We start from the raw sequence: 27,496 nt of genomic DNA on the forward strand, positions 1-27,496 counted from the left end.
CATTTGCTGGACCCACCCGAGGGTCGCTCGCTGCATGAGGCTACTGCAGACTGCCGCTCTAACACAGAGCGCCGACACCTCAAAAATGCGCTTGAGGAGGACTTCTAGCCACCTATCCTGTATGTCCTTAAGAGCCGTCGCTCCCGTAACAGGAGTGGTGGGCCGCTTGGTGACTGCAGTAACCAACGCATCCACCTTGGGAATCCTGAGGATATCCAAGGCTTCCTCGAGTAAAGGGTAGAGTTTGTCCATCGCCCGTCCCACCCGCAGGATTGCGTCTGGAGATTCCCACTCCCAAGTGACCAACTGCTTAAGCATTGGGTGGAAAGGAAATGTCTGGGGCAGGGCACACAGCCCCAAGAGTACTGGTTTCCCCTTAACTGGCTCCGAACTGGGGACTGGTGCCTCCACTTCCAGTTCCTCCAGGACATAGGGGATCAAGGGATCCAACTCCTCCCGGCGAAACAGCCGAGAAACCCGGGGGTCGTCCCCCTCTACTGGAGCGGACTCATCAATACCCCCATCTAGGTTTTGGAGGAGAGGATCCAGAAAAGATCCCAAGGGAGCAGGATCCGGAGCCCCCCCCAGGGGCCGAAAAGGCATCCAGAGAAGTGTCCCGCCACGCAATCTTCGCGGGAGTGGGCTGCTCATCCTGCTGATGAGCTTCCGCCTCCAAAAAAGCCTTATGCACAAGTAAAATAAATTTTGAAGAAAAAACTGACTGGCCCTTTAAGGGATCAGATAGGTGAGAAGGAGGAGGAGGAGGAGGAGGAAGGGGGAGGACCGGGCTCCCCGAGGAGGCGGGCCCCAGATCGCGTGGTCGAACGGGACTCAGACTGGGAGGAGAAATCGGAGAATCCTCTCCCCTAGTCGGCAGGCAGGGCTCCAACAAAATGGCCGCCGTTCCCATGCGTGCCGGCAACAGACCCGGACGCGATCGCCGTTCCGCGCCTCGTGGTAAAATGGGCTCAAAATCCCCCGGACAAGCCCTCCCACCTGGGAGGCAGCAGGCGCAAACCCTGTCCCGCGAGAGGCACAACCCCGCCTCCCCACACGCTGAGCACGATAGTCCTCGTGGCATCCCGGGGGGAAGTTTCCAAACAGCATGGTAGGAAAGAAAAAGGAAGAACTTAAAATACCCTGCCGATTCGCAGCCTTCCGGAACTCTGGGAACGCTGCAGCACCAGAGGAAACTCGTCTCGGGGCGCCGAGGGGAGGGACTTGCCCACCGATTAATCCCCTTCCAGAGAGAGACGGCCCTCTGGGAACAAGGCTTTTAGAGCTGCCAGCCCCTGCCTTACCTCTACCTGCTGAGTGAAAAGCCTGGGAAAATAAAACTGCACTGAGCTTTTTTTTTTTTTTTTTTTTATATACAACCAACTTGCTGTAGCCAAAGGTGTTAACTAAAGCATCCAGAGCCTTAGAACTCTGTAAAAAAAAAAAAAAAAAAAAAAGAAAGAAGATGTAACTAAATTTAAAGAAATTGAAAAATCTGGACCACAGGTTCTGTCAACCCTTCTGCTGAGAGTCAGAGAAAATACCAAGGGATCGCAGGTGGCACACCAGGTTAAGAGGGGTGCCTTTTCAGTTTTTTTCTCTGACTTCCTCTGCTGGAAGGGAGACAACCCAGCAGTCTGGACTGATCCTGGTACATACAGGGAAAGGCGTGTTAAGGGAGGTTGGACACTCCCCAGTTGGAGGAGTCATAGGTTAGATAAAATTCCTGTGTCCACCAACCAGGGAAAGTTGTAGGTGCCTGTCCAACAGGTAGGTGATGGCTGCAGTGCCTCTCAAAGAGGTGCTGAGGTGAAGCCTTTCCTTCCACAGGGAAAGGACCAGGAATGGACCCCTCTTTCGACAGAGGGGTGCCAGGGCAAGGGTTCCCATCCTGAGAAAGTGCTGGGGTTCAAGGTCAGGTGGACCAGATATCCGAGAGTGGGAAGAGGTTTTGGGGTTCCAGAAAATGAATTTTTTTAAAAGCTTGCTTGAAGAGATGTAATAGTCTCAAGAAAGAGACATGAAAGTACCTACTTTCTATGTGTCTCAAGCAGGGCTTTGTGGTGCATGGAGCCCTTGTCTAGAGTACACTTAGAGAAGTTTGGAGAAAAAAAAAAGTTATGCGGATTGTTTTTAGTGGGAGTTCAGAAAAAAAAAAAAAAAAAAAAAAAAACTACCCAGCTAAGGAAGGTCCTGAAGAGTTGGTGACTGAAAAAAGGATAACCAGAGACTCATCTGCTGTGAGTTTTGGAAGAGTACAGTGTGAGAGAGGGGATAGCTGCATCCAGAAACAACTACCAAGATGGGCAGCAGTTTACTACTGCAAGAGATTGAGTTTGTTTTTGCTGTTGGACTTATTTTTCTGACCAGTTTGGTCACCCACCTCTTGGTGTATACTGCGATTCTGTTTGCCTACCATCAGTAAAGCTTTCTTTTTATTTATTTTAACTGTTTTGCTAGGGTTTTGGCTTACTGTGACTGAGCTGATGTGCAAAAGAGAGGAAAAACCTCAAAGGCCTTGAAAAAGTGATTTTCTCCCTCTGTGTGTGTGAAGAACCTAGAACACATTGGATCAGCTCTGGTCCATGATATTCCCAGGGAGCATCTGTGCTCAGATTGGGGCAGGGGGCTACAGAAAATTGCACCCACCATAAGACCTGCAGCACTTTTGGGGTCTTTGAAAGATACTTGAGAGTTTTGGTAAAGACAAGAAATAGACTAGTCCCTACTCCTCATCTGTCTAAAGAGTGTGCTTCATAAGAATGGCTAAAAAGAGAAGATGGTCTATTGTGGGATTCAGAGGGAAAACTGCCTAACAGAGGATGGTCCTGAGGCATTACTGACTGATAAATGGAATCAGCCAGAGACTCATCTGAGTTTGAGAAATGAAGAGAGTTCCGAAGAGGAGGAGGAGAAAGAGCTGCATCCAGAAACAGATACCAGGGGGAACCAATGCAGAGGGGGTTCCTCCCCAAGACAGCTTACCTGTCAAGTGTGCGCATTTTGCTGAAACCAGAGTTGTTATATTTTTGTGATCTTGGACTTATTTTTCTGAACTATTTTGGTGCACTAAAAGTTAGTGTACATTTGTGGATTTTTTTTTCCTGTCATTAGTGACCAGTAAAGACTTTTACTTTTGAAAATAGCTTTTGAGCACAGGACTGGTGTGCAGAAGAGCCCCAGAGAAGATAGTAAACACAAGGCCTTGCAAAACTGACTTTTTCTCCCCTGTGTAGGAAGAATCTGGAAGGCACAGCTACTGCTCTGACCCATGACCTTTCCCAGTAAGTCCCTATATGTCTGTGTCTGGGCTACACTAACAAGTGCACATGATTAGTAGGCGAGATCTCTTTTAGTTAGAATGCTGCTTTCTGAAGATCTGGCATTACAGAAGGGCTCAGCTTTGGTCTGATGTTCTAAACCAAATTTTCCTGCAACTTCTTGCATCATCCCTTATGCACAGTGCCAAATGCTGCTCCACAGTTAGGAGCCTGGAGTCCCACGCACAACCACACAGGCGAGGTGCTTACAGAACAGAACATGAATTTTTTGCTCAAGCAATGACAGCGTAACATCTTTTTTCCTTCTCAAGCCCCTCTGTTTTAAGGAAAAGGTCTTTATTTCAAATCTTTAGGCTACTTTGATGCTTTGAAACAAGTGTCATCTTTAATTTGGATTAAAGAAAAATAATCAAAATCAAAACAGGTGCTAGAGAGAAAAAAACCCTGACTAGATTAATCAAAATGGCAGTGCATTTGAAAACAAAAAATTCTAGGTCATTAAACAGAAGTCACTTACAAGTTACCTCTACTTCCTCTTCAGACTGAAAAAAAATCCCAGCTTAGCTATCAGCAAAAATCTGAAATGAACCTTCAGACCACATGAAATAAACAAAACTGGACTGGTTTGTACAAGTAGCTGAAAGAGAAAAAGGCAACTGTGTGCAGGAATAAGGTTTTATTTGCAGCTATAAGGTGAGTTTTATTTGCAGCTGAGTGCACTAACAGAGGAAAAGATGATAAACATATATCGATGCTCTAATTTCATATGCTGTTTTCGATGCATTGTAAGAGAGAATACAATTAAAATGTAGCAATATACCTTGATCTCTGAAAGTAGCTGAATGAGGACACGTCGTAGGCAGCTTTCAACAAGTGGACTTTAGCGTCTCCCTTGTGAAGGACACTTAAACTATACAGCTTCATCTTTGTTTCTCCTTCCAATCTTATCCTTTGCTGACCTCCTGGAAGCAAAATCAAAGTTAAACTGTGCTGAAGTAAATATGGACTCTGTACAGCAATGCACAATACTCGGGTCGAGAGTGTAAGAATAGCAAACCTGCCTTTAAAGCTTGGTGGTAATTTGGCCACCATTTGATTTAACCATTTGATCATCAGCACATTTGACTTGACACACTGGTGCTACTGGTCTCAAGATGCCAATGAAGAGGGATAGCCACTTAAAGAATTTAAAAAAAATTAATTTTCAAGTAAAATAATTTCTCTAGTGCCGATGCTATAAATCAGCTTCTGAACATTTGCCTAGCAACTGGCATTTTCTTTTGTTATTAGTCACTGAAAGGAAATGTCCTTCAAGATACCAGTGTGTCATGGCTGCTCTATGGATCAGCTGCTGTTCCACTGAATACAACAAAAATGGTTTAAAAAAAAAATCTGTCAAATGATATGATTCACTGAGATATAGCCCCCAGCCACCCACACAGGCATTGCAAACAAACAGATCTTTTAACAATAGCAGAGTATTAAGTGGTACCCTAATGATAAAAGCGCCAAAACAATATTTGATTATTTTTAAAAATGTATTTCCTCAGATCCACAATATAATTCTTGGTGGATCACAGTATAACGAACAATCATAAATGACAAGAAGCGGGTGGTACCTTATAGACTAACCAATTTATTAGTCAATAAAGTGCTACCCACCTCATTATTTTTGCTACACCAAACTAACAAGGCTATACTTTGAAGATCTGAAACAATAAAATAAATTTTTTGCAGCATTATTTACAATGGGCTGTAAAGCTCTCAAGATGCTCTTTCCTGAACTGACATCACATCATGGCTACATGAGGTTTGCATCTTTAAGAATGCTCATAAGCTGCAGCATTTGGGTGTTATCCTTTTACTTTGTTTTTATTCATGCTGATTAGGTGTTAATTAATATGCTACCTGGCAATACTATTTTTTTTGTTTTGCATTCATAATTTAAAATACTTCTAAACCACTTATGCTTTAGGAGTATTTGATACCCAAAGCAGTGTACAAATAATTAAAATCCAGAGATTTGAAATGTTTTAAAGCATTTGTTTTAATCTAGCTATTAGTTAAGTGACCAGATAGATGTATTAAGAGCTGGTTATTTGATTACATTGCATGGCAGAGTCTAAGGTCTTGTTTTTAGTTATTGTTTTAAGCCAATGGGTCATCTTGTTACTTTTATGTATTATTTTAAGTTTCTATTTTGTATGCTCTTATGTAAACCGCTTAGGAAGTATAATAAGCGGTCTATAAATTTTTAGTAAATAAACACCAAACCAATATAATAAAGTGTTTCAAGCAGTTGGTTCTATTAACTGGAAGTGAAAGAGAAACTACATAAATTGTATTATCACAACTCAAGTAGTTTATCAACGGCCACTTTAAAAGAAAATGAAACTTTCCACCTCTGTACCTCATTTCTCAAGAACACCCCTGACCAGAAAACACTGTATGTCTGGTTTCTGTGCCACAGTACCATGACATTTTGCCACTGAATACAACAAAAATGGCATACAATAACCAACTTCTTCGAACCAGTCAGAAGGGAGCAGAGAAGAAGCTAAACAGAAACGAATTCAAGCACAAGAATATTGAGGTTCCAAAAGTTTATGAATGACCCAGCCTCAAGCTTTGCAAACTCAAGAACATGAAATATATATATTTAAAAAAAAGGGTCCCTATGAAATTCAATCAAAATGTGGCATTGTCCAGTTTAATGATGCGATGAAAATACCATAAATATTCAGTAATTAAATGCATTCCTAATAATAGTTTGTGTTTACACAAACTAGGGACCAACATGCCAGTCTCTAGGGTGTTGCTAACTCACAGCTGGGAACCCCCTTGCTTTAAAAATAATTTTAGACCAGAAAAAAAACTTCTCTACTATACATTCAAACACACTGTCCGAGTCCAGTGTCTCCGCTCCCCTCACCCAGTTCACAGCTCAAGGACCCCACCCCACCCCACCCTCTAGTATCCGAGCTCGGGGACTCTTTTCCCATCCCTTCTGTATCTAAGCCTAAGGACTCCGCGTCTTCCTACCCCAACTTCCTTAGGGTCCAAGCTCAAAGACCCTACTCCTCCCCTAACCGAGCCAGTTCATCCCATTCCAACACCCTCGCAGCATTTAAGCCTAAAGACCCTTCTCCACTCCCCCTCAGTATCCAAACCGGCGACCTGTCCATCCCTTCCCCCATCCCTCTTACCTACGTTACTATCCAAGCCCAAAGACTCTGCTCCCTCTCTTTTCTCTCAGTGCCTGAAACCAAGGAACCTCCCCTCCCTCCTCATAAGTGGTGAGCACAGGAACCCTACCTCTTACCTCTTGCCTCTCCCCTCGGGATGCTCACCCAGCTCTCCGCTTCCTTCCTCAGTCCCAGTCACCCCTCTCCAGTCTCCAATACCGATAGACAAAACAATCTCCGCTCTCGCCCGAACGCGCTGCCCCGATCCATCCACGTCACACACCGGAAGCGCGTCCAGCGACCAAAGCCATCCGATCGGAACAAGGGCAGAAAGGGCGGAACTTCTCGTCGGCCCCGGAAATTGCGTGTAGAGAACTACGGCTCCCAGGATGCAGCAGGCATACACGCGCCACATTGTAGTTTTCCAGGTGGAGACCGGGTGTTGGCTGACAGGGGCTGGGAAAGAGAGATGGTTCCAGTAACAGGTGTTTCCAAGGTTGGCAGATCCCTGGATATTAGTATATGTTTTTCTCGATCCTGTATGGTGTCTTGTCTCTTCACCAGAATCTCATTCGCACGCTTTCTCATAGTCTCCAATTTAGCTAGTTTTTCCCAACTAATTCCTCTATGTACTCGTCAGGTCTGTAATCCAGTTTTTATTTTCTGATTCTCATTCATCCCCATGGCAGCAGTTTGGGCCTGTAATGCTTTATATGGTCCAATATAAGAATTATCCAGAGATATAAAGTGGTACAGCATGAAAACTTTCAGGGCTGCAGAAATGCCTTCTTCACGACATGTGGCTTACTAAATGTACTAGTAGCAGGAGGCTATCACTCACTTACTGCTGTAGAAATAAGGTTAACGAACAAGTTGTAGATGATATATCTGATGAGGGAGAGATGCTCTCAGTCTTTCAATGTGGATTACCTGAAAACAAGGACATTGCAAGAAATGAAGCACGGACCCATAGGATCTTACTTTTCTCCCCCCACCCCACATGGTTGTCCACTTTTCCAAAGACCAGAACTGGATAGTTTATAATGGGGGGGGACGGACGACACCTAACTTCCTGATCCTTCCCTCAGTTGCATAAATTTGTCACCATTGCCCCAAACCAGCCTCCTCCTCATTCCTTTGTTCTTTCTAGCATCCCCAGGATGATGGCAATGAACAATTTACAAATGGATCAATAGAACCAAAAGGGCCATCAATGACGAATGATGTACTCATGAATCAACTTGAAAGAACTTGGAGAATAATCAGAATCAATGCATACATTTACTCCTGGAGGAATTCTGCGCTACTGCGGGGCACAGAATTTGTGCAAAATTCCCCTCTTATGCAGAATTAAATTTTTTTGCGCACAATTTCAAGCTGCTCATAAGGCCGTGATCAGAGCTCATCTCGTTCATGGCCAAAGTGGAAGGAGGCCTGGTGGGCTGTGAGTGGAGTCCATCCCGTTCGCGGCTGAAGACGAGGGAAACACCGGTGGGTCTCAGGCGAAGGTCATCCTGTTTACAGCTGAAGTTGAGGAAGGCCCGGGAGGGCCGTGAGCAGCTCATCCCACTCGCGGACGAAGTTGAGGAAGGCCACAGTGGATTGCAAGTGGAGCACATTCCGCTCGCAGCTGAAGACAAGGGAGGCACCAGTGGACTGTGAGCGGGTCACAACCAAGGAGTAGCATCGACGTGGCCTGTGAGTGTTTGTGTGTGTGTAGAATGACAGGCACAGGAGGGTGTGTGTGAGATTTGGAGCCTTTGAGTCTGAGTGAGTGTGTGTATGAGCAAGGGATTTTGTGAGGGTGTGTTTTTGTGTGTGAGAGGGAGTCCATGTGAAGGGGTGTGTGTGAGTGAGAGAGAGAGAGCCTATGTGCAGGGGTGTATGAGTGTGCAAGAGAGTGAAGGAGCTTGTGTGAGTGCATGTTTGCCAGAGAGTGATGGAGCCTATGTGAGGGGGAGGGGTGTGTGCAATAAAAAAAGGGAGTCTTTGTGAGGATGTGTATGTATTCAAGAGAGGGATCGTGTGTGAGTGGGTGTGTGTATGCGAGAGAGAGAGGGAGCCTGTGTGAGGGTGTGTGTGCAAAAGAGAGGGAGCCTGTGTGAGGGTGTGTGTGCAAAAGAGAGGAAGCCTGTGTGAGGGTGTGCGCGCAAGAGAGAGAGAGCCTGTCTGATGGTATGTGTGTGTGTGTGTGAGTGAGAGAGAGAGAGTGACAGTGGGAACCTGATTGTGTGTAAGAGAAAGGGAGCCTGTGTGAAGATGTGTGTGTGTGTGTGTGTGAAAGAGGGAGGGCACTTGGCTGAGGAGGGATGTGTGTGTGACAATGTGACAGAGGGAGCCTGTGTGAAAGGCTGTATAAGATAGTGGTCAAATTCTAGGAGGGCTGGAAGGTGGAAATAGTGAAAGGGGTTGAGCCTGGAGGGGCAGGGGAGAGATTGTGGAGAGCAGAGAAGTTAGAGCCTGAGAGGGAAGTGAAAGGGATCTGGCCAGGGGAGAAGGGAGAGAGGGTGGAAGGGATATGCCTACAGTGCACTTCTAGGGGAATTCTGCCCCAAATATTTTAAACACTGCATTTTTGAATAATTTTTCTGTATTACATTTTAAGTTAATTACTCAAAGACTGTGCTGTATATTTTTATTTTGACCAATATAAAGTTTGCAGTGGTCTTGTAAATTGACCTTTGCATAACTGAATAAAAAAGATTTATCAAAATAAAGTTTGCAGAATTTTGCAAAAGTTAAAAATTTTGTGTGCAGAATTCCTCCTGGAGTAATACTCCATTAATTGTGTGCATGCATGTGTATTATGGGTGCATTGCTCATTTTTCCCAATGTTATGGAAATATAAGTACATCAATCATCCTCACTCATCACTGATCTCTTCTTAAGGTCCTTCCAACAGTTAGTACAGAGACCCAGACACAGCATAGCACAGTACACAGCCAATTACGTACAGCCTTTGGGTTACAGTATTATAGACATTTAAAAATTGTGCTGTCTTTAATTTGATGCTGAAAACAAAGTGACAATGCATCCTCTGAAACAACTGAATTACTATTAAATTAAAGTAAACATCTGACACCAAAGCAGCACTAACTGCCAGCACTGAAACTCTAACAATCTTACCTATGAAAAGGCAAGACTGCAAATATTAACACCGGGCTCTAAAATACCAATACACCTATTATGAAAATAGAAGCCAACCGGCTATAGATCCCTACACAGAAACTACATACTAGCAGAATACTTCAGTTCGGTCACACATGCAGAACACAGACAAACCCTCACCAAACACAGAATAAAGAGACAAAATCTAAACAGAAATGTGCAATCAAAAACTTAACTGGAAACCCTAACAAGCCAGACACTGTATACAATGCAACAATGGTAAAACAGAAACATCACCATGCAACATAAAACATCAAACTATAAAATCAAGAAATATATAACATTATGACAGTAAAACCATATTCAAATAAATATTTCAAAACAGCTGATGAAAAGAATAGCCCATAATGAAAAATTCATACAAATTTTGCATATTTCCCAAACACCAATACAAAATTTCAAAACAGCAAACATAACGTGCAATAAATGAAAACAAAGTTTAAAAAAAATGGACTGTTCTCCATACATGGGAACTTTTGATTTCCAGTCATCCTGAGATTGTCGTGGATTAATACATACACACACTCTCCACTACACACATACTCGTCTGCTCACACATATTCTCTCTCTCCCGTATGCTCTGTCACACATACAAACACATGCTCCCTCTCTAGCTCCCATATGTTCACACTTGCTCATTCTCACATGCTGTCTCTCACACACACACTCAGACAAATGTTTTCTCTCTCCCTCTCCTCAGAATGTAAAGGCAACAGCAGCAGCCTCCTTTCTGGGCCTACGTAGATATCTCACACCGTACATGCTCTCTCTCACACACACACAAGCTCTCTTACACACTCAGTACTTATCCAAGTAAGTAGTGGCAGCAGCTGCCGCCGTTTACCCATATAAAGGCACCCGGAGAAGAGTAATGCTTAATGCCTTCAGCTTATTTGAAGTGACCTAATGGGAATCGGGAGGGCTCCACTTGAGCAGGGGAGGGAGGGGGATGCAAGGGGCATTTGTAGACAGGCATCTGGAGACAGGGTTGGAAGTGTGCTTGAGTCGGGCTGCAGCAAATTCTTGCTGAAGGCAGTATTGAGAGAGAAGCCTGCAACCCAATCTCCTCCCCCAGCCTGACAGAGCCTTAAAGTAGGGAAACTTTTGACATTTTCCTAGCACTGGAAAGTTTACTCCCATCTCTGATCAGGAGTTACATTTTCGTTGGCTAGGAAAATGGGAGCTATTCAAAGCCCAGCTCTCTGCATGGGAAGTGAATAGCTAATGCCCTAATTTGCATGGTATTTCCATGTTTTACCTGCACATTACCTGCTCGTAAAAATCTTTGCTGCTTCGGCTGTTAACTTTATGTGCAGAAAATGTGTGTAGAATAGAAGGTAGAACTGTGGCACTCACAATGCACTCACAATGCACAATGCACCTTATTGCATTGAGCTGCCATTCTGCTCCCTAATCCAGTCACAGTCCCTCTTTCTTCCCCCTCCCCCACCTCTCCTCCTGTATTGCAATGAACAAAAGGGGAAGAGGTGATACTGAAGCTGATACTGCAGAGCAAAGAACAGACACAAAAAGGTTTTGAATTAGCAGAATTGTGAGCAGTAATGCCAATTGTGAAACTTCGACCCTGGCCTCGAGGAATGGCACTGCTTGTCACTACTTTCAAACTTGTTCTAATTCATCCTTTTTTTGTGTCCATTAAAGAAGGCTTAATTTCCGGCAGAACTGCGTTCTGCTACCTTTTTATTTATGGGACTCAAGAAGGCAGAACAGAGCCAGCAGTTTATCCTAATTCTGGCTTCCCCGAGGAAGCAAAGCAGAGCCAGTAGTGGCATGGATTATTTTTGCTCCCTGAGCCCTTGGAGGAATTAGAAAAGAACAGAGAGCTTTGGAGCTGTTTGCCCTGAGATAAGGACAGCCACATGCCTTAGATTTTTGAACAATTTCCCAGCATAATTTAGTAGGGATGTGCATTCAGGAGAAATGAAATAGGAAATGAGATGAAAGTTCCCATTTCGTTTTGGGTCATTTTCAAAATGGAACTATTTAAATTCTGATGAAATTTCATTGGAATTTTGTTCTGTTTTGAAAATCGGGGAAAAAAAAGTTACCTGTTGGACCTAAACTAGGGAAAGGGGCCTCACTTACGGGCCGATACAGTACAGTGCGCTCCGGCATTTGGACACGCTAGCTTTACCTCTTATTCAGTAAGGGGTAATAGCGTGTCCAAAACGCGCGGCCAACCCCTCCGAACCTAATAGCGCCCGCAACATACAAATGCATGATGATGGCCCTATTAGGTATTCCCGCATGATTCAGTAAGCAAAATGTGCAGCCAAGCTGCACATTTTGCTTTCAGAAACTAGCGCGTACCCAAAGGTAGGCATTAATTTCTGCCGGCACCAGGAAAGTGCACAGAAAAGCAGTAAAAACTGTTTTTCTGTGCACCCTCTGACTTAATATCATGGCGATATTAAGTCGAGGTCCCGAAAGTTTAAAAAAGTAAAACATTTAAAAAAATTTTTTTAAATGGGCCCACGGCTGTCTGGTCGAAAACTGGACGCTCAGTTTTGCCGGCGTCCGATTTCCGAGCCCGTGGCTGTCAGCGGGCTCGAGAACCGACGCCGGCAAAATTGAGCGTCGGCTGTCAAACCTGCTGACAGCCGCCGCTTCCGTCAAAAAAGAGGCGCTAGGGACGCGCTAGTGTCCCTAGCGCCTCTTTTTACCGCCGGGCCTAATTTAAATAAATTAAGATACTGTATCGCGCGCACAGGAGAGTGTGCACGCGATACAGCGTGCGTTCGCCCGCTGTCCCGTGTTTTTACTGTATCGGCCCGTTAGGGAATAGGCTGAGACCTAAAGTAGGGGCCCCGAACTAAACCGTTTTTCTGTGTTCAAGCAAGTCTTTTTATAGCCTGCTAAACTTGGCTTACATATACAGTGCTCTGTCTTGTCACATACACTGCCCCCCCCCCCTCTAGTGTCTGGCAGGACGGCTGAGCACACCATGGGGTGTGTTTGTTCTGCTTTTCTTTTATTCCTGTCATTTCCATGGCATCTTCTTATCTGCACCCATTCAATTCACACACGCCCTTGCACGCAATCGCACAGCCTTTGTTCCTGTCAGTGCTAGCAGTTATGCATTTTTTATGAAGGTCACGTAATGATTTTAACTCCTCACTGAGCATGACACCGGCAAGCCAGGGTCTTGCCTAAGCATAGGCCGCAGCCCGCTGCAAGAGCCACAGCCTATGCCCAAGTGTGAAACCAGAATCTTGACTTAGGCCATGGCCCGATTCTGGGGCCTTGGCTGAGACCCAAGCAAAGCCTTATCCATTGGGAATCCAGTGTCACGTCCAGGCCTGGTCCCGGCACCTGAGCCTCAGTCTAGGCCAGGGCCTGAGCCCAGGCCCAATGTCAGGACCATGCCCAGAGGCCCAGTCCTGATGCCAGATTCTGATGCCTGAACCTTAGCCTAGACCAGGGCTTGGGCCCAGGCTTGACACTGGGGTCAGGCCCGGAGGCCAATCCTGACACCTGGGCCCAGGGTCAGGTCCAGGCCGGAACCCAGACCTCAAAGGTCCACTGTCTTTGACTTCTTTCTTGAAGTGATGTTATCCGCTGGGGATGCACCGGAGTAAATTAACTCCGGCGCATGCTTCTCATTGGGGGATGCCAGTTTGTTGTATGGCAGTTCAGTTTAGGGGCTTTAGGGCCACTGAGGTGGGAGGAGGTACAAGGACCACTGGGGAAGTTATGGGGGTGCTGGGGACAGAGGATCAGGATCACCAGGGCAGAGAAGAGGAGGGGGTTAGAGGAAAAGAGCCCATTTTCTCTATCCTCCTCCTCCTTACCTTAGTGATCCTAGATCCCTAACCCTTAGCTGTCCTTCACCTACCAGTGCTCAGTGAGCATGTTAAGTGTGTGAAGAATGTGTCAGGCGTATGGGTGTGTGAGAGAGAGTTCACACCCAGCCTTGGTACCGCCTCTTTGCACTGGTCACACTGGGCCCTGGTTCCACCCATCTCATCCTCCTCCACAGTTCGCCTTCCTTTTTGTCTACAAACTAAGCCCTGTCTACAGCTACTCTTGAACTCAGCCGCACATCTCATATTGGGCATAAACCGTAGGGATCACATCACCCCTGTGCTTATTGATTTTCACTGGTTATAAATTTCACAGCGTGTGGAGTACAAAATTGGGCTGATGGTTTTCATACTTATTAATTCTGATTCAACTCGCTGGTCTAATGCCCATCTGAGGGTTTATCAACTGACTAACACTTTGAGGTCCTCTCAGAGAAGCAGCATGCTCGTCTTGTGGAAACACATGAATGTGCCTTTTCCATCGCTGCTCCTACTCTGTGGAACTCATTTCTGGAGGTTTTATGTCTGTCAGACTGTTTAAAGACTTTTAAGGTTTTATTAAAAGCTCACCTTTTTAAGTTGGCCTACTTTCAATCTAAATGAACTTAAATCAAGCTAGTACCTACTATTGTTCTTTGCGATTTTAATGTATGTTTTTATCTTTTATGATTTTATAATTTTATGAAATTCTTATTATTTAGAATTATGCAATTTTACTTTATAAATTGCTTTGTGCTTTTGCGTGAAAGCAATTAACAAATCTCAATAAAGATAAAGATGAAGCTAACTTTAACATAACTGCATATATTCAGCAGCATGCCCATGGCTGAATATGGACCGCCTGGCTTTTTTTTTTCCTGAGGGAGTCCCAGACAGTCTGTAACACCTTCTATCCCTCCAGAGTTAGCCATCATGGAGCACGGGAGCTGCAAGCAGCAAAGCACCGACTATGCCTTTCTGCTGGCAGTAACTTTGGCAGTACAGGGAGAGGAAGTGTACAGGAGAGGAGATGGGACAGCTCAGGGACTGTAAGCACACATCTTGCTGTGTCCCTGGGCTGCCAATACCATAAGTAGAAGCTAAAGAGTCACAATTAAGGCTCCATCGTTTGTAGCTCCAGTGTTTGGTCTCAGCTGATCCCGAAGATCTAGGCTGCAGTCTGAGTCAGATTGGTAGTTGGGATTGAGGGGCAGAGAGAAAAAGAAAGCTGTGGAGAGGGGGTAAGTGAGAGAGACCAGCAGAGAGGGAATGATTAGGAAGGGAATGAGGGGGTAAATTAGGGGAGGTGTGCGTTCTGAACTGTAGCAGATTGGAGGAGACAGGCTTGCAAAGTCCTCTCATCTTTGGGGGAGTCTCTCCCGCATCAAATGAGGGAGATCCAGGATAGCCAATCAATATGGTTAGAAAATAAAATCCTGAACAACAAAGGTAGGGAAAACGTATTTTTAGTTTAGCGATTGTACTGTGTAATACGGTGATCTAGTAACTATGGCTCCTGATGTTTTTTACTGGATCAGCACAAATTTTATCCCATAACATTGTATTATGAGTGTTTGAGACCGCATAGATTCTGCCTTCAGATGTCACATGAGAGACAGATATACACATGTAAAGAAGGGATCAATGTGGTCTCAAAAGCTCAAGTACAACATTTTTGGATAATTCTTCTGTTAAAAGGTTTCAGAAACTACCAAGAATTCTGTGGAGGGTGACTAAATCACCAAGTCGTTGTTTTATTATTATTTTTCTTATTATTATATGCAGAGAGGTGCCAGAGGGTTAAAACATTTTGGGCCAGATTTTCAAAAGCATTTACTCGAGCAAAACTGGTTTTTGCTCGAGTAAATACACTTTACTCAAGTAAGTGGGCTTTTCAAAATTGCTACAATATATGCCATTGAATTGTCCATAGGATTTACTCAAGTAAGTGCACTTTACTCGAGTAAATAGCTTTTGAAAATTGCTACGATAGTATGTCACATTTACATGCGTAACTCCTTTGAAAATGACCCCCACTATGTAGAGTGTCTTGCAGATTAGAGCAGAGCTGGTGAGAGGTGATAAGAAACTGGTAGCACATCACTGATTAACCAGTTTTGCCAGCTCTGTGTTTTCTGTTTACAATTTAAATACACTAAATGCTATTTCTGTGAATTGTTTTCTTTTCTGGGTGGCAGTTGTTTGCTAATCCCACTCCATGTGCATTCCCTTTGTCACCTTTGAAAATGTGGCTTCTTTGGTGAAAAAAACCCCCAAACAAACCAGGACTGAATCAGCTTGTCAGTAAAAAAAATAAAAGAAGAAGTTGGCCGGCAACCCATCCCTATTCCCTGTTGCTATGATTCTTTGTGATGATCCCTAGCCAGAAAGCAATTCTTGATGCAAGTTGCACATCGTGAGTCAGAAATCTTGACCTCTCTCTCTCTCTGCTCTACTTTGGGCCTGATTCACCGAGGGTTTTCTCCCGTTCCATATCTATGGAAAAACACCTAGCGAAGCAGACCTTACATGTTAAAAGTGCAGCAAACATTTATGGGATTGTGATTTTGAAAGATGATGTAGCCTTGTGGTTAGAGCAGCAGGCTGCAAGCCAGGGTTCAAATCCCGCTGCCACTTCTTGTGACCTAGGGCAAATCACCTCACCCTCCGTTGCCTCATATGCAAACTTAGGGCCTCATTCATTAAACATTTTTCCAATGGAGACAGAATGGGAGAAAAGCCTTAGTAAATCAGGCCCTTAGGATGTAATCCACGTTGAGTGCCTGAAAAGCGAAATATAAATATATTTCCTTATCATCCGGCTAGACTAATCATTACCTATGGGGTTTCCCTCCTCTACGGCTGATGGCGATAGAGGACACACCTCTTTTAGTTACCTCACTCTGGGGAATAATGGGGGTTGGTCCTGGTCCAGTACCAGTAGTCTGTGTCTTCAGCAACTATGGACACGTGAAGAGGCAGCTGCCAGTAGCACTCCAGATTCACTCAACAAAGGCACAAGCCTCATCCTGGGCTAAGGAAACTTGTCCAAGCTGGAAGGAATTTGCAAGGCAGCTGCCTTGTCACCCTTGCTCTCTCTCGGGGGAATACAATAGTTGGTTACACAGACCAAGGTAGATGCTGAGTTCAAAGCAAGAATTGGGAAAACATCCATGTCTTCCACCCATCCCAGTAAAGAAGAGCTTTGGCAAGTCCCTTATGCAATGACTGATCTAGCAGGACGATAAGGAAGAAATAATTATTACCTGTTAATTTACTTTCCTGGAGTCTTGCTAAGCCAGTTCATTTCCCACCCAGGGGACTATGTTATGTTTTTCTTTAATGATTCTCAGGTAGAGGCCAATTGTTAGGGCAATATTTTTTTATCTGTGTAAACTTGGAGTTTTCATAGCAAGGGGTTGAAAACTTAGGCTCGCAGATCTGGTAGGTCCAGAGGCATGAGAGGCCCAGTGAGAGAGAGAGGCTGTGCGCAGAACTGTATGTGTATGAGAGAGAGAGAGGGAGCTGGTGTGCAAGGGGTGTGTGTGAGAGAGAGAGAGAAAGAGAGGGAGCCTGTATGAGGGAGCCTTCCATGGGTGATGTGGGTGGTATGAATGTAAGGAGAGATTGTGAGGAAGGTTCAGTTACCTTCCTCACAATCTTACCTGCTAATTGTCTTTCCTTGAGTCCTGACAGACCAGTGCAGAGCCTATCCCAAGAACAGAATGGCTGAAAAAAAGAGAAAAAAGAAGGAAGATACGAGAAAAAAGTTATGTACAGAAGATAAAGAAGAAATAAAGTTGGCAATAAGAGAATAAGTAGCAAGCATACAGTTCCCTTTTTATTTTCATTTACATAGCATAAGGGGAAATACAGCTTAGGGAGGGCAGAGCAGAGGTTATGCTCATAGACAGCCTAATTCTGTTCCTTTTTTGTGTTCATCATTCATAATATTCTGTTGTCAAGTTCCAGGAAAACCTTACTCTTCAGGCTGGGCAATAGACTACTGATGCTTTCCCTGCTGCACCAGGCTACTATATAGGGAGGGACGTCAAGACAACCAACTTGTTCTCTGCCTCCATCTACTGGTCGGGAGGACGAATCCCATGTATGTGGAATGGTCTGTTTGGACTCAAGGAAAGCTAATTAGCAGGTAAGAACCTAAATCAGTGATGGCTAACCTATGACACGCGTGTCAGAGGTGACACGCCGAGACATTTTTGCTGACACGTGCAGCATTTCGTGGACTATCAGGAAATTATTTTTTTTTCATTGGCTGCACCGAGCCTTTTTTTTTATCGGCTGCACCGACCCTTTAAAATTAGTTTTTTAATATCCCCTCTACCCCCCCCCCCTTCAATGCCCCGGGCGCAGGGAGGCTCATGCGGCGCAGCGACAGGCAGATGGGCAGGGCCGTGGTGAGGCTCACGTCACCATGGCCCGAAGAAAAAAATCGCGTTTAAATGCGCTGATGCTCCTCCTCCTTCCTGCCTGCGTGGCCCCGGAAGTAAACGTTGCCGGAGCCGCATGGGCAGGAAGGAGGAGGAGCATCAGCGCGTGCAGAAGAGGAGCTGCCCGGCCCGAGAAGAGGAAGAGGCCCGGTAGCAGGACCGCTGCAGCCCGAGAAGAGGCCCAGAGGTGAGAGAGAGGCTGAGGGTCTGTAGAGTGTGTGTGTCTGTGCGTGTATGAGATAAGTTGAGAGATTGTATGTCTGTGCGTGTATGAGAAGAGTTGAGAGATTGTGTGTGAGAGTGAGGACCTGAATGTTTGCAGAGACAGCATGTGAGAGCCTCTGTGTGTGTGAGAGAGACAGCATGTGACAATGAGAGCCTGTGCTTCAGCAAGACAGCATGAGGGAGTGAGAGAGAGCCTGTGTGTGTGAGAGTCAGACAGCATGTGCCAGTGAGAGACTGTGTGTATGAATGATTGTATGAGAGAGCATGTGACAGTGAGAGCCTGTGTGTATGAATGATTGTATGAGAGAGCATGTGACAGTGAGAGCCTGTGTGTATGAATGATTGTATGAGAGAGAGCATGTGACAGTGAGAGCCTGTGTGTATGAATGATTGTATGAGAGAGCATGTGACAGTGAGAGCCTGTGTGTATGAATGATTGTATGAGAGACAGCATGTGACAGTGAGAGCCTGTGCTTGAGCAAGACAGCATGTGGGAGTGAGAGAGAGCCTGTGTGTGTGAGAGTCAGACAGCATGTGCCAGTGAGAGACTGTGTGTATGAATGGCTGTATGAGAGAGAGCATGTGACAGTGAGAGCCTGTGTGTGTGTGTGTGTGTGTGAGAGAGAGAGAGAAATGCATGTGAGCATGAAAACCTGACTGTGTGTTAGGGGGAAGAAGATGGAGAGAAAAGAAACAGAAAAAAAGACAATATAAAAGGAATTGGCAAAAAAAATAAGAAAGGGAAGGTGGAAAAAAAAAAAGCCTGTGACCAACCAATTAGAAAACTAAGATCAGACAGCAAAGGTAAAAAAATAATAAATAAATTACTTTTTAGTGATTGGCACATGTAATCTTTGGGAATGTGCAAGAATAGCAATTTCTCTATGCGTATCTCGCAATGTACAGAGATCAGCATGGAGAAAGTGGAAGCCCACGGGGCTTGCACAGAGGAGGCAGCAGAATTGGCTTCAGTGTCAGTAGCAGCAATCGGCACCTCCCCAATAGCCATGTGGCAGCAGTGACAGTGGCAGCAGAGGAATAAGAGAGGTTCCCAGGTTGCTGGTAAAAGAGAGGGGGTCTGCCTTTAGTGTGTGCATGTGTATGAATGGGATTCTGCCTGGGGGTGTATGTGTGTGAATGAATTGGTGCCTGCCTGGAGGATGGAGCGGGAGTGGTGTGAAAATGAATGGGAGCCTGCCTGGGGTTCAGTGTGTGTGTGTATGTATGTGTGTGTGTGTGTGTGTGTGTGTGTGAGAGAGAGAATGACTGGGAGCCTGTCTGGGTGTGTGTGTTTGTGTGTATGTGAGGGAGCCAGTGAGTGTGAGAGCATGAGTGTGTATGAGAAAATCCAGGGGCGTAAGAGTTTGGGGGGGGAGGGGGAGTGGAGGGGGAAGAGAGTTTTAATTGAAGATTTAGCCAATGAAATTCAGCAACAAAAAAGTCACTAAACAGGTAAGGTAAAGAATTATTTGTTTTTGCTTTATTAATAAAAACAGTACATATACTAAAATTATAAGTTTTTGTTATTAATTAGAGCTACAAATATCACAAAATTATGGATTTTTCTAGAAGTGACACACCACCCGAGTTATGCTCGTTTTTTTTATGAATTTTGACACACTGAGCTCAAAAGGTTGGCCATCACTGACCTAAATGAACCACAAATAAAGAAAAACTGAAACATGGGCAAAACATTTCCCAAAATTTTATATTTTATATTCTTGGTCTGACTGAGGACATGGGCCTTTTCAAACAAAACTGACAACTGAAAGAATCAGCATAGGTTAGGACACTGGCCTTCTTTCTTTTTTAATTTTTTAATTTATGCATTATTCAATTATACATCAAGAATAATAAGTTTGATAGAAAATAAATGAGGTCCTTTAAATTTGTCAAACATTACAGTTCTTCGACAATGTGTATCAAATAAATCTAGACAATACAACCTCAAATATAAGTCCTCTATACTGAGGATCCAATCTGAAAATATTTTACAATACATAATTACAATATGGTTATTAGGAAAATCGTATGCATCTGCTAGCAGTTGGGCACATTTTTATGTAAAGGATACACAACCTGTCTCTGGAGAATTTATGTATCGGACTTTTTCTCTCCTTTTTCCTTTTCCTGCTCTTCCTTCTTTTTACTAAGAAAATTCGTCAATTGTGATGGAATATAAAACAGATATTTAGTACCTCTATAATTAATTATACAGCGGCAGGGACATTTTAACAGAAAAGAAGCTCCTAATTGTAGGGCCAGAGGTCTAAGAAGGAGAAATTGCCTTCTTTTCTTTTGTGTTGCCTTAGCAACATCTGGAAAGATTCTTATCTGCATATTAAGAAACTTCTGAATGCTATACTTGAAATATAGCTTAAGCACCCATTCCTTGTCGGGTTCTAGCGCAAACATTACGATCATCGTGGCCGGTTTAGCCTGAATAGTATCTGAGATTTCTAATAATGCAGAAATATCTAATTCAGATCCAATTCTCCCTTTTTCCCCCTCCTCCCTTGCTTTTCCCTCCTCAGGGCTACTGCTTTTCCTGTCCTCTTTCTGTTTAAATGGTATATAAAACACCCTAGTAACCGGAGGTATATTTTCTTCTGGAATTTTCAAAACTTCTTTGAGATAGCATTTATACATATCTTTGGGAGATACAAAAGGCAGTTGGGGAAGTTTATGAATCTCAAGTGTTTCCCTTTAACAATATTCTCTAGATTTTCCACCTTCGCGTTCAAATACATATTATCTTTCATAATAGCTTCTTGCAAGTTCTTATTTGCTTCCAGGATATTCTTATTCTCCACAAATTGGTTAGACAAACATTGCACTGAATTTTCAGTCAATTGAATGCGATTTTCTTGTTGCTGTGATTTCAAATCATACTGGTTAATTTGTCCAGAATGAAACTGCTCTAGCTGCTCTATAGCTCCCCACAAGGAATCCATTGTTATTTGAGCTGGTTTGGCATTTGAAAAATAGGTAATGTCTTACTCTTTGGAAATGTTTTCTGTCCGTCCATTTCTGCTTCTCCTCAGGTTGTGTTGTCGGTGTCCGCGCCTGCTGATCTCATGGCAGCTCTGTCGCAGGTTTCTTCCGGACGCTGGTTCCCTGGACGGCCATCTCTCCTGCTTGCTTCTCTGACAAGACCGGCAACCTCCTCGGCATCTGGGTACCTATTCGACGCTGGATTCACCGGCGGATCCCTTCCTATCGGCGATAACGAGATGTCCAAGCCCGGGGAGAAACTCAGCTCTTCCGCCATAGTTCCTAACCCCCAGAGGCTCCTCTGCCGATCTCAGCCCTCCTCGAAAAACATGCGCGTCCATCCAGCTCCAGGGACTGCGCTCTCTTTCGCCTGTCTTTTCCTCGCTGTGTGCGGCATATTTCACCAGGAAAAGCATAATTCTCAGGTAAATCAGGATGCGCTGCTTCTAGCGATTGCACTACGCAGCCATCTTGGAACCAGCAGCCCTGGCCTTCTTTCTAAATGGGTCACAGTAGGCTCATGATTCTGCCACAGACTAAAGGCCTGGGGCATCTCCAAAGCTTAGGGTTCACGTCTGAATGCTAACAAGGCATGAACTTTGCTTTCTTTAAAGATACACCAACCATTTTTTGCATAATATTCCTGTTGAAGACATCATTAAATATCTTGAGATATCATCCATCTATCTTGTATTAGGTAACAGTGCTTGTTCTGGCTTCATTATAGATGACTGTCCATTTTCACTTTGACTGCCTGGATCTCTCTCCCTTTCCAGGGTCAAGGGCTTTTTCCATGCTTTTTCAGTGGATTTCTATTTTGAAGTGTGAATAATTAATGTGATCAGCTCAGGGATGGATTTGTGTTTCTGCTGCCCCCCTCCCCCCACACACACACCTCGATGGGCCTCCAGTTTCCCAATCTCTGCTCCTCCCTAAAGTCCTATGATTTGATTTCCATCCCACCCTGGATCTGCAATCCTTTGCCTCCCGCTACCCCTACTCTACCTTCGCCATTATCAGAAATCAGTGATTTCCTAGCATGTAGACAGATGGACTCAGGACCAGGGGGTTTATGCTCCCCTGCAGGCAGATGGAGACGGAGCAAACTGTCGTTACAGTATATATAGCCTTGCAGTGCGCCCAGCCTGCCAGTATTCTCTGTGTCCAGCAGATGGTGGTCGTGCATCTCCCTATGGGAATTGCTTTGAGCTTTTTGAAAGGAGAAATTTGAAATTCTACATTCAGGAAAAGAAGGTCCCGCTCTCCTGCAGTGACACCTAAAGGTCCCTCCCCAAGTTGACGCAATTTCCGTGGTCCCTCCAGAGGTGTTCCTTGGTCCGGTAGCTGGGTTTCCGGCGTGGACTTAGCTGCTAGTTCAGCTGCAAGACAGCGGGTGCAGGAGGCCGAGCGTGGCGGTGGCAGCAGATGCTCTCTCCCCCTGCAGCCGGAGTCCGTCTCTGTACTCAGCTGGTAAGCGCTGAGCTCAGGTAAGGTTTAAAAAAAAAAAAAAAGAACGTTTTACTTGAATCAGAGACAGTTAGAGGGATTTCAGGACTTCCTCTGGTCTCTGTTTTCAGCGCACCGTGCCAACATTCGTTCCTACTCCTGTTGGGGTTGGGGAACTGGGCAGCTTGGCGGGTTCAGCAGCCCCTGTTGAGCTAGGCCCCGCACTTAGGCTTTTTTCTTGCACGCCGCATATAGGGCTGCGGTGGCCGTTTTCACACGCTCTTGTGCATGTTCTGCAGCCCTCTATAGGCCGTCGGTGTGCGCAGTGTGTTGGCTCTGTGCACGCATTGGGCACTCGGCTTTTGGGCATACTTTTTACGCGCAGAAACTTTTACGCACTTAACTTGGCGCACAGGTTGTGTGTGCAGCTTGCCGCACTTTCTTCTAGGTGCTTATTTTCTGGGCACATGTATTATTTTTGAGCACAGGCCGTCTGATGCACATTTATCACAGCGATGGTGCCGGTAAGCAAGAAGCCTAAGCATCTTCCTATTTGTGTTGCCTGTCATACAGTATTATGGCTTCTCAGCCTGACCTGGTTTCTAACCTGTATCAGTGCTGCTCAGACATTCAGGAAGAGGTCTTCCTTGGATTTTGGTAAGCCAGGCTCTTCCCATTCTGATGATGGGTTGGTCACGGCCTTGAATGGGGGGATGCCAGATCTTGGTTCTCCCTTGAATGACTCCTTCGCTGGCGAAGGCAGTTCTGTGGGACCAGCTCCAGTTCCTTCTGGGCTTAGTCTGAACCCAGCTGCTTTTTCTTGGGTGGAATTTTTTCAAGGCTTACAAGCCTTCCATCAGGCACTTCCCCCATTTCTGTGTGGTCGGACCCTCAGCCGGTGGCTCCTCCCACTTCCAGTTCTATGCTTAAGTGCCGGAGCTCGCCTCAGCTCCCTGCAGGTGTTCCCGACAGGAATCCGGATGGCACATGATGAGATTGATCCTGATTCCCTGGAAGATGCGGAAATTCCTCCAGGGCTGGAACTCTATAGAACCATATAGAACCGGCCCTGATTTCCCAGACCTTGAAACAGCTGGGTGTTCCTGGTTCAGATGCTATGTCAGAGCAGAGGAAGAATCCCATTTTGGTTTCCTTACGTAAAGCCTCTTTGTTTTTTTACAGTGATGGATGCCATCCAGGAATTGATTGATCTGGAATGGGATGCACCAGAGACAAATTTTAAAGGGAGTAGGACATTGGAAGGCCTGTACCCCCTGGATCCAGCTGTGAGAGAGCATTTGCCTTTTCCCAAAGTGGATGCTCTAGTATGTACCGTGTCTAAGCGGACGACTATCCCTGTAGAGAGAGGAGCGGCCTTGAAGGAAGTACATGATAGAAGGATTGAGGCTCTTCTTAAGCAAGCCTTTGAGGCAGTGGCAATGAATAGGGATGTGAATCGTTTTTGAACGATTAAAATTATCATCAGATAATTTTAAAATTGTCCAAAATCGTTAGAGTGCACGATACAATACAAATGCCCATGATTTATCGTCAGGGGCATTTGTATTGTATCATTAAACAGGGGGCGGGAAAACCGGCACACCAAAAAAACCCTAACACCCACCCCGAACCTTTAAAACAAACCCCCACCCTCCCGAACCCCCCCAAAATGTTTTAAATGACCTGGGGTCCCGACGCGATGATCCCGGCGCGATGTCCCGCTCTCTGGCCACGGCTGCTGTGAAGAGAAATGGCGCCGGTGGCCCTTTGCTCTTATCATGTGACAGGGCAAAGGTAGCGCCGGCGCCATTTTGATTCCTAGCTCCCGATGTCACGCATCCAGGAGATTGCTCCCGGACCCCCGCTGGACCCCCAGGGACTTTTGGCCAGCTTGGGGGGGCCTCCTGACCCCCACAAGACTTGCCAAAAGTCCAGCGGAGGTCCGGGAACGACCTCTTGCACTCAAGCCGTATTGCAAAATGGCGCCGGCCGTATGGCCGGGACCCCAGGTCATTTAAAACATTTTGGGGGGTTTGTTTTAAAGGTTCGGGGTGGGTGTTAGGGTTTTTTTTTGTTGTGGCCAGAGAGTGGGACATCGCGCCGGGACCCTCCCACTGGACCCCAGGTCATTTAAAACATTTTGGGGGGGGGGTTTGGGGGGTGGGGGTTTGTTTTAAAGGTTCGGGTGGGTGTTAGGGTTTTTTTGGTGTGCCGGTTTTCCCGCCCTCCCCCGATTTACGATTTTTAACGATTTCAAAACAAAACACGACGATCCGATTTCCCTCCCCCCCCCAGCCAAAATCGATTGTTAAGACGATCAATCACACGATTCACACCTCTAGCAATGAATTTACAGATTGCCTCCTGTTGCACCCTAGTGGCAAGATCTTCTCTGCTTCTCTCTCAGGAGGTTGACAAGTCTGGAGGGAATTCCAGAGCGGTTATAGAACCTGCTGCTGGCTTTTTAACAGACGCAGGCTGTGATTTGGTCTGGACCTCGGCCAAAGGAGTGGCTTCAGTGATAGTGGTCAGGTGTCAACTCTGGTTGCAAAATTGGTCAACTGACACAGCTTCCAAAGCCAATCTTACCAAGATGCGCTTTAAAGGCTCGCTCTTGGAGGGAGCGGTTGGAGAAACTGGCCAGTAAGTGGGGCGAGTCTCCAATTCCTCGGTTGCCAGAGGATATGAAGCAGTTACAGTGCCCCTTTAGTATGAGAGGTTGTTTCCGGGATTCCAGGCATTTTTGTCCCGTCAGAGGGGATGGCTAGGATGTTGTCAGCTTAGGTGTTTCAGCTGATTGTGGATCGCTGGGGCCTTCCGTTCCTAGGCCTCCTGGAGACTTCTCGAAATGCGAAGGTTCCTCGCTTCTACAGTTGCAGGAGAGAGATCCCTGGTCCCTGGGAATAGATGCTCTCATACAGGTCTGGCCGGAAGATAGATTGCTTTATGCCTTTCCTCCGTGGCCTTGCTGGGCAGATAATTCACAAGATCAAAGGCCACAGGGGGCTAGTAGTCCGGGTGGCCTTAGTCTTTTCATTCCTGGCAGCCCAGGAGAGGAGCAGGCTCAGGTGATAGACCTTCCCAAGCTTCCCAATGAAGGTTTGCCGACCCACCTTCCAGAATAGGAAATAGGGGGAAGATAGATTTCTTTATGCCTTTCCTCCGTGGCCTTGCTGGGCAGGATAATTCACAAGATCAAAGGCCACAGGGGGCTAGTACTCCTGGTGGTCTCAGTCTTTTCATTCCTGGCAGCCCAAGAGAGGAGCGGGCTCAGGTGATAGACCTTCCCAAGCTTCCCAATGAAGGTTTGCCAACCCACCTTCCAGAATAGGAAATAGGGGGACATCTCTCTTTTATTGGAGGTGGGTTGAGATCACATCGGACCAGTGGGTCCTGGAAGGTATGCACTGGAATTTTGCAGTATTCTTCAGGATGTGTTCATGGTGTCCCCTTGCCACTCCCCGCAGAAGAAGCAGGCAGTGGAGTTCACACTTCAAAGGCTCCTTAGACTGAGGGCTGTGGTTCTGGTGGCCTAGTCTCAAGAAAGTATGGGGTGATATTCCATTAATTTTGTTGTGTCCAAGAAGGAGGACTCCTTTCATCCCATCTTGGATCTCAAGGGATCAGCCGTCACTTGAAGGTGACTCATTTTCGAATGGAAACCTTATGCTCTGTAATAATGACGGTGCAGTTGGGGGAATTTCTGACCTCCTTGGATGTGTCAGAGGCTTAACTTCATTTTCCCATCCAATTGGAACACCAATGCTTTCTACGTTTTGCGGTGTTGGGGCGCCATTTTCAGTTTCGGGAGCTGCCTTTTGGTCTAGCCACCACTCCCAGAACATTTTCTAAGATTATGGTGGAAGTAGCGCCAGCCTTGCAAAAAGAAGAAATCCTGGTGCACCTATATTTGGACAACTGGCTGAGTCGAGTCAAGTCTCAGGAAGAGAGCCTTTGGTGACACACAAGCTGATCTCCTTATTGCAGGAACTCAGTTAGGTGGTGAACCTGACCAAGAGCAATCTTCAACAATCCCAGTCGTTAGAGTATCTGGACATCTGATTCGACACAAGACAGGAAAGATTTTTCCTACTGGAAGTTTGGATCCAGAGATTGATATCTCAAGTGTGTCAGTTGATGTACACCATACACCCTATCTACAGGTACTCAGCTTGATGGCAGCTACCCTGGAAGTGTTGCCATGGACAAGGGTGCATATGCATCCTCTTTAGTGCTCTCTGCTATCTCGTTGGAACTCACAGTGTGAGGATTATGCGGTTCGGCTCCACTTGCTGATGGAAATCTGCTCCTGCCTCCGGTGGTGGCTGCAGGAGGATCATCTGAGAAAGGGAGTTCCCTTGTCCTCTCCGGCCTGGTTGGTTCTCATGACAGATGCGAGTCTCCATAGTTAGGGGGGGCTCACTGTCAGGAGTTAATGGCCCAGGGTCACTGGAATGCTGAAGAGTCCCGCTGGAACATCAATTGCCTGGAGGCCCGGGCGGTACGACTGGCATGCTTGCAGTTCAGCCACAGGCTGTGGAATCAAGCGGTTCATGTGATGTCAGAAAACGTGACGACGGTGGCTTATATCAGCCACCAGGGAGGAACCAAGAGCCAGCAAGTGTCACAGGAAATAGACCAGCTGATGGAATGGGCGGAAGGTCATCTGCAGATGATCTCGGCCTCTCACATTGCAGGAAAAGACAATGTTGTCTTTAAAGTAAGAGTGGACTTTCTTATCAGGGAGAGTCTGAATCCAGGAGAGTGGATGTTGTCAGCCTAGGTGTTTCAGCTGATTATGGATCGCTGGGGCCTTCCGTTCCTAGACCTGCTGGAGACTTCTCGAAATGCGAAGGTTCCTCGCTTCTACAGTCGCAGGAGAGATCCTTGGTCCCTGGGAATAGATGCTCTCATAAAGGTCTGGCCGGAAGATAGATTGCTTTATG

At 45.7% G+C, this 27,496-nt stretch overlaps 2 protein-coding genes across 3 annotated transcripts in view; one reads left to right on the forward strand and one right to left on the reverse strand.

Annotated features, from left to right (window-relative positions):
* Window positions 1-6,825, reverse strand: part of YKT6 (YKT6 v-SNARE homolog) — a 41,484-nt gene extending 34,659 nt beyond the window's left edge. Inside the window, exons 1-2 of one of the 2 annotated variants that reach the window (XM_029604197.1) lie at window positions 6,629-6,825; window positions 4,099-4,240 (exon numbers count right to left, since the gene is read on the reverse strand). In XM_029604197.1, the coding sequence (XP_029460057.1) occupies window positions 4,099-4,202 (104 nt within the window). In that variant the 5' untranslated portion in view covers window positions 4,203-4,240; window positions 6,629-6,825. Of the gene's footprint in view, window positions 1-4,098; window positions 4,241-6,600 lie in introns of both variants that reach the window. The other variant, XM_029604199.1, reaches the window with a different exon arrangement.
* A 54-nt stretch (window positions 6,826-6,879) lies between these two features.
* Window positions 6,880-27,496, forward strand: part of GCK (glucokinase) — a 150,679-nt gene continuing 130,062 nt past the window's right edge. The window contains exon 1 of the mRNA XM_029604194.1: window positions 6,880-6,959. The gene's annotated coding sequence lies outside the window, so the exon portion shown is untranslated. The remainder of the gene's footprint in view (window positions 6,960-27,496) is intronic.

This window comes from Rhinatrema bivittatum, chromosome 5, assembly GCF_901001135.1.
Source record: "Rhinatrema bivittatum chromosome 5, aRhiBiv1.1, whole genome shotgun sequence".
NCBI lineage: Eukaryota > Metazoa > Chordata > Amphibia > Gymnophiona > Rhinatrematidae > Rhinatrema > Rhinatrema bivittatum.